The sequence below is a fragment of the Charadrius vociferus genome, unplaced genomic scaffold (genome assembly GCF_000708025.1).
Source record: "Charadrius vociferus isolate BGI_N301 unplaced genomic scaffold, ASM70802v2 scaffold113, whole genome shotgun sequence".
In the NCBI taxonomy this organism is placed as follows: domain Eukaryota; kingdom Metazoa; phylum Chordata; class Aves; order Charadriiformes; family Charadriidae; genus Charadrius; species Charadrius vociferus.
Genome location: NW_009647755.1, coordinates 549,116 through 568,552, shown reverse-complemented (window position 1 = coordinate 568,552; position 19,437 = coordinate 549,116). Strand labels below are relative to the sequence as shown.

General features: G+C 35.8%; 2 protein-coding genes across 2 annotated transcripts in view; one reads left to right on the top strand and one right to left on the bottom strand.

The window, feature by feature from the left end:
- Window positions 1-19,437, top strand: part of MCPH1 (microcephalin 1) — a 137,807-nt gene that overhangs the window by 53,886 nt on the left and 64,484 nt on the right. The window lies entirely within an intron of this gene.
- Window positions 2,704-19,437, bottom strand: part of ANGPT2 (angiopoietin 2) — a 43,960-nt gene continuing 27,226 nt past the window's right edge. Inside the window, exons 5-9 of the mRNA XM_009882146.1 lie at window positions 17,273-17,403; window positions 9,893-9,994; window positions 9,211-9,377; window positions 4,862-4,992; window positions 2,704-3,434 (exon numbers count right to left, since the gene is read on the bottom strand). Of these exons, the coding sequence (XP_009880448.1) occupies window positions 3,274-3,434; window positions 4,862-4,992; window positions 9,211-9,377; window positions 9,893-9,994; window positions 17,273-17,403 (692 nt within the window). The 3' untranslated portion in view covers window positions 2,704-3,273. The remainder of the gene's footprint in view (window positions 3,435-4,861; window positions 4,993-9,210; window positions 9,378-9,892; window positions 9,995-17,272; window positions 17,404-19,437) is intronic.

Below are 19,437 nucleotides of genomic sequence, written 5' to 3'. Positions count from 1 at the left end.
TTTTTTAGATTGTGTTTACAGTTTTTATCCCTGAAGTAGAAGTAAGGAGGGCTTGAGAGATTGTGAGAAGATAAAATTGAAGGAGGTTATGGTGTTGCTGAGAGCCTGAATCACTTCTATTTGCAGTGTGCTCCTCTTGCAGAGGAACAAAGTGTCCAAGGTGATATTTCCATCACCTTTGCAATCACTCCCTATTTGAGTCATTCCGTTTTCTTACTGTAAAGGATATCTGATTTTTAAAGGTACGATTATTATTTGATCGTGAATGCTGTTTATATTCCCTTTCTTTTCTTATTATTTCTTTTCTGCTTCCTAAGAAGTATTTGGAGAAAATGAAACTGCATTCTAGTTTTATACACCATTTATTGGATTACAGGAAGGAATTAAAAGAAGGGGTTATCTTGCTGTTATGTTTTAATTGTTTGTACCAAGTCCAAAGCAGTTGTTGCAGACTTCTTTTCCCTATTATTGCATTCCTTCCGAAATGTCCTCCTCTCACTTCACTTCAGTGTTTGCAGTTTAAGCTGTGCAATCTCATTTAGATAAAATGTCAGTCAAAAATAAATTCACTCTAAAATTTTACATTTGTGTTGGTAAATTACTCCATTTTCCCCAAAAATTAAAAAGTATCATTAAACAATTGATCCATTCAACACCTACATCAACATATTCGATCACTTTCCCAGAATAGTCATCAAAAAGCCTTAAGCTTTATAAAGACTTTTTTCCAACAAATCGAAACTAGCCATGCAATATTTAATTATTCTTGTCATATAGTGTTTTCTTACTACAATAATGAAGGTTAACATCAACCAGAATTTAGCACTATTTTCCTTTGCCAGGTTGAACATTCATACTGTGCCAGATTCCATCATGGTTTTGAAGAAGCTTTTATTTAATTTTATGTATATTATTTATTTTTTTTTAGATTATTAGGCTGGATATACTTACTATTTCAACTATTGGGAGTATTTTCTTTAGTTATCTGACTAAATGCAGTGAAGCAGGAAATATAGTAATCTAGCATTTCTATTAAAATTAATAGAAATATAAAATACTTTAGATTAGAAAGGGACCTGTGACAGTTGTCTAGTGCAACGCTCTGCTCCAAGGGACTTGTCCAGTCCACCCTCATGGTCATAAATGAATACATTAAAAAGAAAATCCAATTTCTCCAACTTGAACTTGTGTTTGCTGCCTTTGTCCCTGTCTCTTGTTCCATTGCTGTGCACCTCCAAGAAGAAGGGCCTGTCTCTGTCTTCAGTGTGTCCTTGATCAGGCAGCTGTAGACAGCAGTAAGGTCCCCCCTTCCCCTTCTCTTCTCCAGGCTGAAAAAGTCCAGCTCTCTCGGCCTCTCTTGGTAGCCGGAGTGCTTCTCTTGCTGTCGTGTGCTTCTTGGTATGTCTAGCTCCTTTACTAGTTTGGTGGGCCTCTGCTAGACCTCCTTTTTAAGACATTTCTTAGAAATTCATAAAAGCGATTTTGTGAAGTGGTTTTTTAGTTTGGGATGTGTTTATCCTTACAAGTCTGCTAGGAGAAACAATAAAACACTTAAACAGTAATCTTAAATACATGGAGATTATTTTATGCAACTCTTCAGATGATGGCTGTTAATTTACATTCATTAGGGTTATTTAAAATCAGATCATGAAGTAATATTAGAAGTAATTTTTGTCTCTGCTACCCTTTAGTAATGCTGACATATTTTCAGTGAAGAATGGTGGTGGTATGAATGGTGGGGTACTCTGACAGCAGTTTTAATGATTGTCAGTATCAAATGAAGAGTTTTCTTCTGTTTTCTCAAAGTCATTTACTGTTTTTAAGATACAATGCCTTTTGTTAAGTAAACCTCCAGAAATGTTGTTTCTGGGGTTTTTGTTTTGTTTTGGTATGAGATATGTTCTTGTCTTGTGACTAATTCAGTCACCTGCTGAAATTAAAAATTTACAAAATTATTACTTTAAGGCAAAGACTAAGCACGAGAATTAAAACCTAAAGTTAATTTGGGGAAAAATCTGTACAAAATTATTTTGTGTGATTTATGAAGGAATATCTTCTCAATCTGAACTGCGTATGTATAGTCCACAATTTTAAAACACACAATAATAACAAAATTTAAAAAGCAAAAATCACCCAGTAATTTATTCACATTGTGTCATACATTGAGGGCCTACCTACAGGGAATTTCTAGGGGGAAGTCCTAACCTTGCTGAAAAAAAAAACATCAGTAGGACCTTAGATAACATTCAGGTTTTTTTTCCTGTTTTTAAAATGTAGTAACTTGTGTGAGGCTAAATTTAATTGTATCAAAGAATATGTATATGTTTTTCAGTTAGGTTATTTTTACAAAACATATAGATGTACTACAGCACCAGGTGATAACTGATTGTCATAGACAACTGGACATTTGGTGTTAATGCTGTTGTCTCAGTTTGTAAAATACTGATCAGTTATTTTACAGGTAAATGACAAGGAAAGGAAAAAAGTGCAATCTTCATAAAAATATAAAGAAACGCATACTATATTGTAATTTGCAGGGATTTTTGTAACTTAAAGATTGTGACTGTAATAAGTACAAACTGAAAGAAATGGTGACTTTTGTACACGGTATTTCCCAAGAATAAATGCAAAGTACTTAAATGCTATCTGTCCTCTGTTAAATAAAGTAATACAGGCTATTGGAAAAAATCCCCAGATAAGTGTAAGAAACTGTTTAGGAGACTATGGTGGGAAAGAATGTATTCTTTAACTACAGTATTGAGCTAATTACAGGACAGTATTTTTTTTATGTACATAAAAGGCAAACATGACACAGAGAGATAAATAGTTCTAGATCTAGTTAAGTGTTTTATATTAGAGTAATGTTTAAAGTTCAGTGATGAGGCAAAATGCATATTTCTAAAACTATTTTAGGTATTTTTCACAGTTCCAGTTATTTACTAACACATACATAACATAAATGATCAGTAAAACAGAGTCCTTAAGTTGTCTGACAGTTTCTTGGATGTTCTTTTTATTCAGTCATTTGGCCAAATCACTATTATACCAGGTTGATGCTTTAGACTTTGTGTCTGGTCGAATAGTGTGAGCTTTAGCTGATCAAGGCTTTTGCAATTCAGGAATTGTGCTGAAGTGATCCCATCAGAACACTAGCGCAGAAACACTAGTTTTCTGGGCTTGAAAATAAGACAAGTTGCAAATGTGTGTTTATATGCTCAGCAAATGAAGTCTTTGAAGACTATACAATACATAATTCACATAATGCAGAAGCATTTAGAAATCTGCTGGTCGTATCATCATAGTCGTGGCTTTGAGAGAGTATCCCGAGCCTTTCCAGTAGTACCACTTGATACCGTTGAATTTGTTGTTGTTCTGTCGTAATGGATAATACATTCCATTGAGGTTAGAAGGACCACATGCATCAAACCACCATCCTGCAAGACAGAAAACAACGAAAAACATCAGCAGATGAAAATGTTACCACAGGTAATTTTCATAATAGTATATAAGGACACTTTGTTGTCCTGAAGTGAACAAGAAATCTAAAACCAGGGTTTCATTCTTATGATTTGGAAGCGTTGGTATAAAATATGTCCCTCAAACTCAGAAAGGAAATCTATTTATGTATTCACTACATATTCTTGACTCTTATGTAACACATAATAGTTTAAAATTGAGAAGGGGAGGCCTTCACTCAAGCTTAATTTATGATGGAGATCAAACATTGTTGATGGTCTCAGGGCAGAGCTTGACTTTAACTATAACAATATTGAGTCATCTTTGTTTTTATCCATTCTTTGGTAAATTCCTATTCTTCACAGATTTAAGCTCCTTTCTTAATTGTTTGTAGAGGATTAGTTCAGTTATCTGTTTCAGTTCTCTGTGCAGATAGGTTCGAAACCCCTGTGCTGAAACTTGGTAAGAAGGAAAAGGAGAAAAAAGCAACCCAAACTTGTACCCTTGTGGTCCTGACCTGTTAGTGGGTCATACGGAAAATTTATTTTTATTAATAAGATAATATTTTTATGCTTCTGTTATGATGGAGATAATGTGTGTGTTCTGTTTTGCAGGGCAGTAATCTAATTATCCTTTTGGATAAACTGAAGCTGTCTTTTGTCTTGCAACTTGTGCTATAGGGAAACAAACCATTGCTTAAGAGATAACAGGAAGAGAAGTCAAATTTACAAAGCAGTTTGTTTACATTTCAGAATGTGGAATTCTAGATTGACAAATCATAGAATGGCTTGTGTGGTTCCACATAAAAATACCACCTAAAACTCCAATAACTAGTGAACAATCATTAGAAAAATGTAGATTTCTCATATTTGTGGTGTATCGTAAGTGTATATACTGCCATTTCATAGTTATATTGAAATATGAAATTAAATTTAGGTACCATTCTGCAGCATATACAGTATACAGCAGCTTTGGGGCTTTTCTTCTCCTCTGAATAGTTAGGAAATTGGTTTGTGCCTAAAGAATCAGGACACATTTCACTGACCAACTGAATCTCTAAAACAAGTTTTTTTGGGGGGTTAAGTGTTTTGATCTCTGAGACTGTTATCTCATTCCTTGAAAGAATCTGCTGTTATTCTGTTTAGTTCCACAATTACAGACTTTCTTGTACCTCAATTTGAGAAACTGGTTTTTTTTTCTCCAGTTTTAATTTCTCTTGTTTAACTAACCTTTGTCCAATGATAAAATATCTCGTTTGGAGTCACCGTACTAGCATTCCTATCTGTGAGTTTTGGACTTCTTCAATAGTCAAAATTCACAAAGTCAAAATTATTGCTATTTATCTCACAGACAATTTCAGTGCCAATAAAAATAGGAAGACTGAGAAACAAAAAAACATTCCTACCTCCTGTTAGCATTTGTGAACATTTGCAAATACATTTGTCATTGTCTGCATCCTTTGTGCTAAAATCATTTCCTGGTTGGCTTATACTACTTATTTTGCCCGCTGTCCCAGTAAGTCCTTTAAGGTAGATCCTGTAGAAGTGAAGAATGGAAAAACAATTATTATGTGGAAGTTAATGGTAGTTGGTCTGCAAAATAATGATGGAATAGTTTGCAATAAATATCCTGTTCAAATAGTTCAGTTCTCTTCTGGCCAATGTACTGTTGTAAGCTGTTTTGCAGCATAATGTTTTCGTATGAGTGGAAATGGTCAGCACAATATTCCAATGAACAGCCTACACATTTGTAGAGATGACTGTTTGGTTCATGTTATATTAGAAGAAAATGAGACGAGGTAGATAATAATTCCCAGAACTTTTCATATATATCATTCATTTCTTAATACTGTAAGTAGATTGTGTGCAATTATTTTTTTAAATTGAGTTCAAAAGTTTAAATCAAATTTTTTTTAATTCCTATTTTGCTGTTAGCACAGCATGGCAATGCAGCATTACAACTTTGCATCTATTAGAGATAACAGCATTACCTGGACTACTAATTACCAACCAGTAACTGCTGTTTTAGGAGTTTCTCAATATTTCACTTTCCTAAATACTCTGCCTTTTCACATCCTTCGCAGATTTATTAGTGTTAATAGAACATAAAATCATTTAGGTTGGAAAAGAGCCTTGAGATGATCAAGCCCAACTGTTAACCTAACACTGCCAAAACCACCAATAAACCATGTCCCTAAGCACCATGTCTACGCATCTTTTAAATACCTCCAGGGATGCTGATTGCAACCCTTCCCTGGGCAGCCTGTTAAGAGACCGACCCCCACCTCTCTACAACCTCCTTTCAGGTAGTTGTAGAGTGTGATAAGGTCTCCCCTCAGCCTCCTCTTCTCCAGGCTAAACAGCTCCAGTTCCCTCAGTTGTTCCTCATAAGACTTGTCCTCCAGACCCCTCACCAGCTTTGTTGCCTTTCTCTGGACACGCTCCAGCACCTCAATGTCTTTCTTGTAGTAAGGGACCCAAAATTGAACACAGTATTTGAGTGGGGCCTCACCAGTGCCAAGTACAGGGGGAAGATCACCTCCCTAGTCCTGCTCACCACACTGTTTCTGATATAGGCCAGGATGCTGTTGGTCTTCTTGGCCACCTGGGCACACGGCTGGCTCATATTCAGCTGGCTGTCCACCGACATCCCCAGGTCCTTTTCTGCAGGGCAGCTTTCCAGCCACTCTTCCCCAAGCCTATAGTGCTGCATGGGGTTGTCATGACCCAAGTGCAGGACCTGGCACTTGGCCTTGTTGAACCTTATGCCATTGGCCTCGGCCCATTGATCCAACCTGTCCACATCTCTCTGTAGAGCCATCCTATCCTCAAACAGGTCGACACTCCCACCTAACTTGGTGTCATCTGCAAACTTAGTGAGGGCGCACGTGATCACCTCATCCAGTTCACTGATAAAGATTGAACAAAATATAGGTATTTAAGTTTGCTTCAATTCCCTGGCAAGGTAAGCTTTCAGTGAGCCTGCTGCTATTTGGATCTGCTTACACAGGTGCAAATGCAGTCTCAGCGGGGAAAGACACAGGGCCCTGAACTGGGGAGGCGATTACACAGCTATTACTGTGTTATGTGGAATTGAAAGGACTTGAACCCTCTCCTCCTACAGTATCCCTTTGGTGATTGCATTTCTGTATCAAATAGCTCATCCTTCTCAGAGATACTCTATTTGTTTAAGGATGTGATCTGACTCTGAGGAGAACTAACTTGGCCATGGATCAGTCGTTTTCTTGCATGTAATTCTCTGGTTATGATAGAAGTTTTCTTTTGGTAGTTTAACAGATTATTTTAACCCAAATTTATTCCCTATTTGAAAATATTAAGAATTAATTAAATTTTTATTCATTTAGGTTTCAAAAGATCAGCTCATTACAAATTTTCTCAAAAATCTCTTTCAAAAAGTTAAATAATCTATTTTTTCTTAAGGTGAGTTCAAATTTCTGTAAGCCAATTTCTGACATAAATGGTATTAAAGGTTCCAAGTATAATGTATGAACCTACGCTTGACTTTCAAATATCATTTGAAGTCTAATGTAAGCAGAGAATTTTCTTTTTTTATTATCATTATTATTCAATTTTTAAAAGAAGATGAGAGGCAATAGTTGTAAATTGAAATGAGAGGTTCTGACTGGATATCAGGAAAACCATTTTCACCATGAGGACAGACAAGCAGTGGAACAGCTTGTGCAGTCTCCACCTTTGGAGGTTATCAAGACCCAACTGGATAAAGCCCTGAGCAATATGGCCTGACCTCATAGCTTTGAGATCAGGAAGTTTGACTCAAATGAAGTCCATTCTGATCTCAACTTCTCTATGAAATTTTAGTTTTATGACCCAACTGATAATCTTTCCAGCATTCAGAATGTATTAAAGTTTTTAATGTAATGAAAGTTACTCTTAATTCAATACTTTCTTAGATTTTTTCTTTTTCATAATGTTAAGTATCTTCTTTAATCCACTGCATTCTATGATGCATTCCATGTTTGGTTGCATTTAAAAATAAAGTATCTACTTACAGACAACCATCTTAGTTTTCAGTAATTATTTTTTAATATTGTAAGTGGACAAGGGTAATGACCCATTTTGCAAAGGTTGCCTTTATAAGTATTTTAAAGCATTACTTAAAAAAAATCTCTGCTGTAGATTCTGACTGTTTCCAGATGAAAAAATATTTGCTTTGGAGTTGAGACAACTGTATACTACTAAGGCGTTGAGATCCAGTGTTTTGGGGGAGGGAGATGCTGATGGTTTTGGATTGCTTTGCATATAAGACTTGAGATGAAGTAACAGAAAGCATCTATCTCTCTAATGAGGAAAGGCTGAGAGACCTGGGTCTGTTTAGCCTGGAAGAGAAGCCTGAGAGGGGATCTCATCAATGCTTATCAATATCTAAAGGGCGGGTGTCAAGAGGACAGGGCCAGACTCTTTTCAGTGGTGCCCAGTGACAGGACAAGGGGCAACGGGCACAAACTGGAACACAGGAAATTCCATCTCAACATTAGGAAAAAGTTCTTTACTTCGAGCGTGACAGAGCACTGGAAGAGGCTGCACAGAGAGGCTATGGAGCCTCCGTCTCTGGAGATATTCAAAACCCACGTGGATGCGATGTGATCTGCTTTAGCAGGGGGGTTGGACTAGATGATCTCCGAAGGTCCCTTCAAAGCCCTGCCATTTTGTGAATCAGTTCTCTCAGCTCAAGTGTCAGACTGACTTAGTTTACAGCAAATAGCTGCTAGAAAACTTGGAGAAATTAATCTAAATTCAGGTAATTTTTCTGTCCAGTCACCTAAAGCTCCAGGAATCTGTAAGATTGTTATAAAGAAACATTTCCTGGACTATGTACTAGGAAAGCATCTGTTATACTGTAGAGTTTCTAGTTTCTTCTGTAACCAATCAAACAATGTCTACTGCTTTTACAGAGAAACTGGAGAATGAAGTACGAACTGCCATATATTTCGGCTGTGACCGATACGGTTTCAAAATGTGTAACACTGATACTATTTAAAATACATAACACTATCATAATATTTATTTATATATAAAGTATGTATTTAAAACATATGCTATTTCCTATTTTAACCAAATATATAAGAAGAAGTTGTGAAGCTTTACATTTTACAGAATGATGGGAGCACAAATAATTGGTATATTAAAATCTGGTGTTTAAATTGACAAGTTTGTAGGGGGTGAGACTGGACATTTGCTATTAGCTTCATTTTCACAGGTAGAATCATTATTCTTTGAGAATCCAATCCAGTGGGTCATAGAAGGAGAAGATAGCATTACCTCAGTGTGCCCTTCATGAGGACAGTACAGCTCCTACTAGCCACTGACTTAAGTGGAAAATCTCCTTGCACTACTGTTCATTTTAGTCATCCACCTTCCAGAAATGTATCTATTGCCTGGAATCAGGATTTGATAGCAACTACAGACAGGTTCCTATTGCTCTGAATATTGTGCACTGCCATCTGCGATATTGACAAGTGTATCCTATATCGTATCATCTTGTATGTTACTCTCATCCAGTGTGCACTAGCAAAATATACATTGTCTCCATTGGGGGGAAAAAAAAATACTATTAACACTGTTTTAAGCAATAGCTGAAAAATGGAGCAAGCATTTTCTGTGTGAATTGAAAAAAAACCATCATAATTTGTATGAAATAAGGTCATTTATCTACACAGTCTAGAATGATTATTATCAGATCTTTTTTAAATTCAGACCCGATTTTTCTGCTTACCTGTATTTTAGTTCTTCATTTGCTAGAGAGAAGTGGTCATACAGTGAATACGCCTCATTTCCTTCCCAGTCTTTCAGGTGTATTTTAAGAACATAACGCTTCTGATTAGTCAGTTGAGAAACAAACTCATTTCCCAGCCAGTACTCCCCAGCAGGATCACCAAATCCCTGTAATTCAAGTTGTGTATTTAAATAGCTTTGTTTTGTTTTTTCTTTCAGTTTGAAATGATAACTTTATCAGTTTTTAAGTTTAATAGTTTCCAATCTGTCAACTAAGAATTTTACTGTCTCTGTGAGGGTTATAGATCTGTAATATTTCAAAAAGTTAATTTCAGCAAAGACAAACTCAGGAATCTGAAATAGTGAATTAATATTACTTAGTAGATTTGAAGCAGTTTCTACTGTTGCCACTAGAAACACAAATATAAATAACTCAAAAAATGCAGACATATCATGGAACAGCTGATTAAAGGAAAGTGAGTTTTCTCTTTAAAAACAAACATCACACTTGCAAGTCTGCTTAGGCAAACAACTCATACTACTCTGACATTCCTAAATGAGCGTTCTAAGGACAAAGACAATTTTTAAAACATGCTTACATTCTAAGGATGCTATTAATATAACTTTAGTATATCAGATTTGAGATAATAACTAATGTTAAGGCTTCAGAAAACATTGCTTACCATCTTGTACTCTTTCCATGTCCGGTGAAAGTCCACACTGCCATCTTCACGTCTCTGTATAACAGTCCAACCACCTCCACCAGTTTCCATGTCACAGTAGGCCTAACAGAATAAGCATGTAACAGTGTAAGTACAGGGAGTCATGGGAAAACAAAAATACAAAGCATGTACTTTGCATAATTCTGTATGATAGAATCATAGAATGGTTTCGGTTGGAAGGGACCTTAAAAATCATCCAGTTCCAACCCCCCTGCCCTGGGCAGGGACACCTCCCACTAGACCAGGTTGCTCAAAGCCCCATCCAGCCTGGCCTTGAACACCTCCAGGGATGGGGCACCCACAACTTCCCTGGGCAACCCGTTCCAGTGTCTCACCACCCTCAGAGTAAAGAATTTCTTCCTAATATTTAATCTAGATCTACCTTCTTCTGGTTTAAAACTGTTACCCCTTGTCCTATCACCACACTCCCTAATAAAGAGTCCTTCCTCTATGTAGTGGCATGTTTGAAATTGTTCAAGTGCAAAGTGTGTATTAACATAACAATGCAGTTTTTCATAGCTTTCATACAAATCAGTTGTGGTTGTCCACAAATAAATATGTTTCCTAAGTATATATCACACTTAACAGAATACAAATAACACTTTAAAAATAGCTGATAGCTGGTGTTAAAGGACGAAAAAAATTAATCTAGCTTCTGATTCTATACTTCCCTCTTGCACTGATATTTTTGTAAGTTGCCTGATGAAATACTTTTCCTGAAAGATGTTTTCACTTCTCCAGCTTTTTTTTGAGCGATCCATTCAAATTTCCCGTGGTTTGTCGGAGTTCAATTCAGGAAGTGAGCAATCTGAAATATGTTTTTATTTCCACTGTCATTGTCCAATACCTTTGCAGACGGTCTGACCCCAAAATTAAATCTAGGCATAGAACTACTATTACCTGAAAGTTAAATCTTGAAGCCATGTTGTTATATATACAGACTGCAATGAATATCTTATATTCTAGAACAAAAAAGTAATGACTACAAGATGTTTCCAAATATTGATAAATCGTCTTTGATTTTACCAAGTTATTGCTAAACATTTGAACTGTTAGACATCCTGAAAATTTATTGAAAAAGTATGAGAGAAGCCAGAGTTTCCTTCTGTCCTGTGGCAGTGGTTTGTGTCATTTTAGGAAGTAAGGTGTGCTCCTCACTAAGTTTTCAATATACTTGACTCTTTTAGGGTTTGCATGTATTTCTGTGCATGTCTATTTTATGTATGTTATACACACATGTATACACATACTTATATAAATCAAATGGTATTTACAGTGCAAGCAGTGGCATGTATGCTATTCAAAGGCGTCAGACTTTTGAAGGGAAAGAAAGCCCTTAGAGCTGCAAATATTAAACATATTAGTGTTTCAATAGGCTGTAACACTTTGGAAATCCAAAGCAGACACTGTATTTTAAGGCTGTATCTAGACTCTTTGTTCAACGTCAGAGAATCACGAGACATTCAACTGGAGAGTTTTAGAAAAGATAAAAGAAATAAGGAAAAGGGTTGGATTAGGGATTACTTGTTAAAGTATGACATGTGAATGGAATTTAATTGAAAGCAGCAATATGCAATTCCTTGCACCTCAAAGCCTGTTTTTTTGATTGTTTTTACTAACCTTTGTATTTAATGATTGGAAAAGATTTGGTAATAGCATATAAATTCAATTTAGTAAAAATAAAAAATGTCTTGAAAAGGAAAGGCTGAAGATAAGATATTGTAGAAGATGATCAATCTGTTTTAGAAAGCTAACTTGTGATGTGTAATGCCTATGTGAAAATTAATTTTCATAGGAGACTATGAAGAGGGATACTGGGGATGGGCTAAAGCAGATGCAAATACCTTTATTAAGCATTGCTACAAGTTAAAATGCTGATTTAACAGTGGTTAATTATCATTGGTTGTAGAGAAAATTGTTGACTCTGAAGCTTCACCCCACTGAAAGGACAGTATAAGCAGACAAATTGAGAATAGAACTGTTTCACTTTTCTCTGAAACATGTACTTTTTAACTTCTTACAGAGGGAGGCTGGTAATTAATTTACATGGGCCGCTGGTCCAGTCTGATATTGCTATTGTGGATGTTAATTGATGGTTTTGAATGTTACATGCAATTTCCTTGATGCCTATTCTCTAAATTTCAGTTCAGCTGGAATTATTACTTTGAAGATATAAATGCCTTAAAATAGCACTTTATTTAGTTCTAATGAGATTAAAATATTCTCAAAGAGTGAATGACTGTGAATGTCTTGCATAAAATATTCCTGTTACAACCAGTGTCTATTTTGTATGTAAATGGTAAGACAACTAGCTTTTATAGACTCTGTAGACTCTTTGGGATAAATGCTGGAGTACTGCAAATTTGTTCCCAAAGGGAGAAGCAATTCAGTAGGAACTGAAACACATAATAAGAAATTGAAGAAGTCTATAAAAATCTCATGTAGATTTTTCTTACCAGTAACAATTTTATAAAGTTTATGTAAATTTGGGAATATAGTTTTTTCCACACCAAAAAATGTCATGTCAGTCATCTGGAAGTGCTTCTAAAAGATGCCAGTTTTATGGCCTTGGAGAGGGAAATCCTTTTCTTTCTTGGGTGGAAAGATGAGAAGGATATTGCTGTTTGAGATTTCAATGTATGGTTTCTATCTGGTGTACCTTGTGGTGCACAAGGCACACTTGTGCCCTGGAACTAGCTAAAAAGTGGAAATGCTTTTTACCACCTCTTAAGTAAGCATCATACAGTGAAACGTGACTGGCAATCCAGAACCCTGTCTTTCAAGCCCTCACATGTGCCGCTTTGCTCATGAAATCATTCCTTTGCTTTCCAGATCATTTCCCGAGAAATCAATTCTCTGAATAAACAAGATGAAAATATTTACCATAAAACTAGGAAATTCAAATTTACATACACACATGTTTTTTAATTTGGGAAAAAATAAAATCAATGAAAAAAATCGTAGTAAAGATTACAGGAAGAAAATTAATGTAATAAGTTGATCTATTTTTATTACTTTTTACTAAAAATACTTAAGTGAATGATATATATTCATAAGTAATTTTAAGGATGGAGATACACTATTCAGTAAAATGAAGATTAAGGAATGGATTTGCTTAGTTTAAAATAAACAGAATAAATTGCTGTGTCAGTCTGCAGAGGGAACAATTTCTTCATGATGTATGTGAAAGATGAGGGGAGAGGAAGCATTTATTTGGACTATAAATTCTTTTTTTAAAAAAATCTTAATTCTTCAGTAAAATGATATGCATACGAAGATTTCTCTAATACTTATTACTAGAACAGAACTCTTCTGACCTTTCAGCCTAGCCTGAGTTTTATATTCAAAAGGAAGAAATGTAACATTTCATAAAACTAGTAAAAATAGATACCAAGATTAGGCAGGCAGCAGGAGTCTTCAAACAGATGCCAAAAAGAATAAAGAGATTAGCCTCTCAAATTACAACAAATTGGCAGGGGGAATATTTGATTTATCTTATGAACTGCTTCAGTACTTACAGTTCTAGCAGCTGTAGCACTGTTAGAGCTAAGGTCAGCCGTTTATATTTTTCACCTTCAGCTGAAGATCAGTGCTGTATTTTTGAATGGACTGTAATGTACATGTAACCAGAAGTAGTCCCCTTTCCAACAATGATAAGCACATAAGCTGTGAGAGTCAATTTGATGGCTTCACTGTCTCAGCAGTTGACTTTCAGAGCAAGTAATGTTTCTTCTTTTTTCTTATACATTAGGATATTTGGGGTGTAAGTGTTTTCAAACCTACTTTCTGAATGGTATGGCTCTGGCTGAGTTATCAGGATGAAGATCCACTACAATTTTTATATCCCAAAGCAAGTACGGTTGCCACATCTGTGCAGTGTCTCTTTGAATCGCTTTTGGCTGTTGTCTGAACACTGTTGGATAGTGATACTCAATGATTTTGTATTCTGCTATCTCTAGCTCCTAGAGATGTGACTAGATAAGAATTGCGGTCTTAGTTTCCTTGTTGTGGAAAAAATAACTTCATGCATGGATTTTAATGTCATTTAACATAATACCAGTTACCAATGAAAAAGACAGATGATGAGACTTTCAAAATTCACCAAAAAAACCCCTCATCTGACTTTTTACTGTATCAGAGAAGCTACACATATGCTTCTTTTTAATGCTTGGGGTGGGAAACGGTTTGTGTGTGTGTATTTTAGACATAAAGTCCATGGCATGGGCTGCTTTTGAAATGACTAGCTAGTTGTCTGGATGATCACTTTTTAGGAAATTTATGCAAAACCATTTTGTTGGTAAATTCAAACTTGCCCAAATCACTTTCTGCAAGAACGTTTTGGTTAAAAAGGCCTTGGCTTGGAACGTGTGCCGGTTCTGGGATGAAAACTCAGCTCAACGGTGATGGAAATAGGGAAGGGCTTGGCCACGGCTTCAGCCGCTGTTTGAAGATTTGGGGTAATATGTTGGTAATAGTTGTGGTAACAGTTGAGCTAATATATTAGGGTCATTGAGACCCAACTATTCTGCCTGGTTAAGACAAGGAGGTTAATTGGTTGGGATGACTGCTGTAAACTTGAAGCTATTGACTTTTCATGGGTTTGCCTCTGCCATTTTTCCTTGTGTCAGCAGTCCTTTGCTGTTTTTCCTCAGTGTTTTTAAAAGGACTTAGCTTTTGTCCTGGTGCAGAACAGGAAAGCTTGAAAGCTTGAAAATATTAATGGAATGAAATAATTGTTTTCCTCTCAGCTCTCGCATGCAATTCTTTAGTTTTGGATTATGATGGGAGACAAATTAGTAAAGTGGGATAAGTTACAGATTACACAGAAGTTGTTTATAAGCCTGTTGGGAGGTCAGAAGGTGTTACAAGAGGAAAAGACAAAAACATAAACAGGAGTGCAGCACTTTTGGCAAATAAAAAAGGTCATTCTGTTTCCTGGTCTGAGTGGCCATCCACATCATAAACAGTTGAAAATGGTTTAACGTGTTGATTATTCCTAAACCTTCACTTCCCTTGACAACTCCTCTTATGCATTTGTATTTGTATAAAACAAATCTGCATCGGATTAGAACTCTTTAGTCTTGTATTTTTCATGTCATACAGTAAGTCAAACCTTCATTGTCTTTTTAAATGTCTTTTTCATTCTATCTGAAGTGGGCAGAATAAGATTAAAAATCTTTATTATTATTAAATGACTGACTAATTTAATTTAATTTAATTTTAGCATTTTAACTACTCTTTTTAACCTCGTCAGTCACCAAAATGGGTGTTTTTGTTAAGTGTTTTAAGCCTTCATGTTCAAATGTAAAACATTTAATATTTCATAGTCCAGGAAATTTGCGATTGTACTTTTGTTTCAGGGATAGAATATTTTGGTAGGTTTTAGTTTTGTGGAAATGTGCATTGCTCTGGCTTCTCAGATCATGTAAATTGCCTAAACATTTCTGGCTTTGAAAATGCAGTGTTAAAGTTTATGACAGAATTTTTCATTCTGTAGTGTGGCATGCTCTTATGTCTGCTTTTAGAAAATGGGCATGCTCTGCATATTACATTTGATAGTAAAATTAAAACCAAAGGTGTAAGTTTGAGACAAGTAATATTAAGAGATTCGAGGAATGTAACCCTTCCCGAGATGTCTAACAAAGACTGATGCAATCTATTACTTTAGAGATGCAGTAGCTTGCATCTCCTTTAGCATTTAAAATTGTGATTGTAGATATCTTTGCTATTTAAATACCAATGTGCTTCATGTGTAATAAAACACTTCATTGCATCTTATGTAACTAATTTTCCTGTGAAACAGATGTGTTGAATATAGACTAGACTATTACAAAGGAAAACCAGCCTCCTTTTTTTTTTTCCTTAAGAGAAGCAGACTGCAGATATCATCATTTCTCTAGATGATATCTGCAAAAATTCCACGGTTTATGTATTGTATTTTATAGATCTTACCCAAACAAATTGCTTATTTCCTTTAGTTGAGAGCCTTGTAAGGGTAAAGATCACAAAGTCTGGCTTGGGCTAGATGAAGTTCTGGCACTTCAAAGACTAGTCACTAGTGAACTTAATTTCTAAACCTTTGCTATCAAAACTTGGGGGGAAAAAATGCTTTGTCAGAGCTTTACCAATTGCTTTTCCACACGTGCCCTCATTTTTCTCTGTTTTTGTACGCTTTCTGTTAGGTTTTTTTTTTCCCCCAAGTATTTCTGATATAATAAAGTAGAGCCTTAGGAATCCCATAAAACACTTCCCTTCTTGTAAGGAAATGTCTACAATATGAAATGATAAAATAACAACATTAGAAAAACACTAAATAATTTTCTAACAAATATATTAAGCATTTTTGTTTATATTCAGATGTCCCTTAGCCTCCTCAGCCTGCTGTGTCTGAAAAGTTGGAAACAAACGTTCACCATTTGAGCCCCACTCCTCAGAACGCTTGCTGCAGTTTTTGGTTCTTTATCCTCACAGGACTTTTCTCCCTTTCAGATTTTATTGATTGTTTCAACTGAATTATACTATCATTTTATTTACTTAAGTAGATGGAGCATCTCTGTCAGGCATCCAGGGTTTCATCCACTGAGTGCTATTTTTAGCTCAAGGCCTCTTCTATAGAGGTATGATGTATTGCTTTAACTTAAGTTTACATTGAAGTTCATTTCAGTTAAACACATAGGGGAAAAAATATTCATAGAGAAATTTAAACTGATCTAGTGAAACCACTGCAAACTCTTGCCTTTTATTTAAATCAGAGCGTTATTTTCTAGGAAAGTCCTCTCTGTTACCCAGTGTCAGTTTTGCTGACCTAATTGCTAATCTAATTGTTATGCAAATACTCTTAAAACTCTGCATAACAAAGAACTGGAACCCATATATGAGTCCAGTACTAGTAGAGTGCTTACGTGAGTGCTGTTCCATGCCCCTGATTTTACCTCCTTTTGCCACCTGAAGGGACTTGGGCATATGAAGGAACTGAAAACTTAGCGGAGACAGGAGATTGCTGATCAAGCAAAGCAATTGTGTTGGAGTTAGAGATTTTATAAATAACTTACAGCACTATATTTCTTAAATTGTGTTAATTATGTGGAAACAAAGAATGAAATTTGAGCGTGCTGAAGTGAACAACAAAACGCTCATTCATTTCAACCGATCCAAGATTTCACCTGAAGGGACTTTCTTCTTCCTGTGAGATACTCAGATCTACAAGTGATGAAATGCTCATTAAAAAGCATGGTATGTAATAAACCCCACTATTAACTAGCCTTTAAAATAGCATATTTACCAGATCAAATAACTTTTTAACACACAGTATGCCTAGGTAGCCCTTTGTAGCCATCCTACCTTCTTTTCTTGTGCAGTGTTTGGAACTGTTAAAGTGTAGATTCCACTTGTTGTCAGTCCAGATTTGAAAGCTTCAGCACAGTCTTTGAAGCTGATTTGCTCCTCTTTAGCTATGAAGTTGTTCTTAGCCGCTAAAAATACAATAGAAATTGAAGGCATTAGAGGAGATGAATAAAAGTTACTAAAAAGCACTTAATGATGTAATCAGTTTAAAGCTTTGCTGTTCTGAAAAATATGCCTAGTCTTGAAAGAAATGACAGAGCAAGGTATTAATTATGTGTGGTGTTACTTTATGTTATTTAGAGACGTTATTCTGATATGAGCATGATTGCTTGATAGGTTGAAAAGTGCTGACACGTACGAGTATGTTGAATAAGAAAACCTAGGATATAGCATCTCGTTCAGCTGAACAGTTTCTGCTTCCATTCGTTGCCTTTGCTGGACTCCTACATGCATTACAACCTCTGCATGCATTAACTACTATTACAAACATATCTAACTAGTAGCTAATTATATGAATAATGACCTTTGGCCAGTACTCTAGTATTGTGGAATCTAACATAAGAGTTATGAAATCTTTTATAATACAGCTGATTGGAATAACAACTCTTACAAAGTTTTAGCTAGGTTTTTTGCCCCTGTGCTGAGCAGGAACAACTTTGTATGTACCTGAAGCTTGGTAGCTCAGCCCAATCCACTATGAAAACATCCCTTCTGGAATTCATTTGTGTGAAAAATACATTTTAATATGCCTAAGCCTTCTTATTTTACAGAACAATCTCAGGCTCATCTTTTTGTTCAGTTCTTTATTAACTATGGAGGTTGGAATTTCCTGGCATTTCGCCTGCTGACTGATATTTCATATTTGACCCTTTTGGGGTTGGTTCTGTGTATTTTCCCTTTTAATTTAATCTAACAGGCACAGCCAGTTAGTACAAAGTTTTAGGTGTCATATAAATACATGCTTATATTACAGTTGCTTATTATGTTCTTTTTAGCTTGCTTATTATTTACCTGTTTACATGCTTTGCTTTAAATATAAAAATAACACGTTCAGTGTTTTAATTGCTTTTCCACACTCTATTGTTTGTATACTGTCTTAGAAGCTTTCCCTGCTAATTTTGTCTTTTTGGCAAACATTCATTATTTTTTCCACTCTGGGTTTAACAGGGTTGTAGCCAACATGACTTTGACTTGTTTACTTATTTGTGCACTAGCATAGCAGATAACAGCAGCAGGAACATGTACAGCCTTGGTAATGGTATTTAAGGGGATAGTGTCAGTTATTAAGACAAAAAACTGGGGATTTACTTTGTTCAGAAAAACCTACAACATCATATTATTTAGGACACTACTGAAAGCGAGGACTTCCAAACACCCTTTTCCTTTTTTGTGATCCAACTTACAGTTATGTAGCAGAGTCCATCTATAGTCTTTTAAGTTGTAATGACAACTGTTTTAAAATTTTCCTAGTATTTAATTTTAAGTCCTTTTTTTAGAGGTTCTATATGCTTGTGTATTTCCAGCCCTGAGAAATTCAGAGGCAAACATGTCAGATTCTTTAGTCTTTCATTTAGAAAAGCTATACCTCCTTAGTTTGTCAAAGTTCCATATTAGACATGAAATTCAAGGTAAGAAATTTGTTCATTTGTTTAAATCCTGTTTAGCCATAACTTTCAGTTTATGGTTTGTGGGGTTTTTTTTATGGAGCATGTGAATCTGCATGAATTTGGAAGCTGTGCTTGCTGGCTATGATTTGTTGCAGGGCTGTCAGGCATTTAGGGGTGAGATTATTGCCTATAAAATTTGTTAGGCTGGGAGATTTTTAGGATGAACAGGGAAGCTTCAGTGAAAGACTGGGGGACTTTTGGGAGTCCCTGCTGCCCTGGGCTGGTGCCTTCTGTTGTTTGGGGCATACATAGGTGTTAAACCTGAGCCAGTGCTCAGTCCTTTGCCTTTAATAGCCACTGTCATTTGTCCTTTCTTTGATCAACTCTCTGTGCATAGAGCAATGAGAGGTGGCAGCAGTAACTTTTGCAAGCCAGGGAGAAAAGCTGCAGGCCTATATCATGCAGTCCAACCTAGATACACACTCAAGGGAGCGCGTATTGCCAGTTGAATGAATGCCATGTGAGACGAATGATACTTGCCATCTATGGATTTTG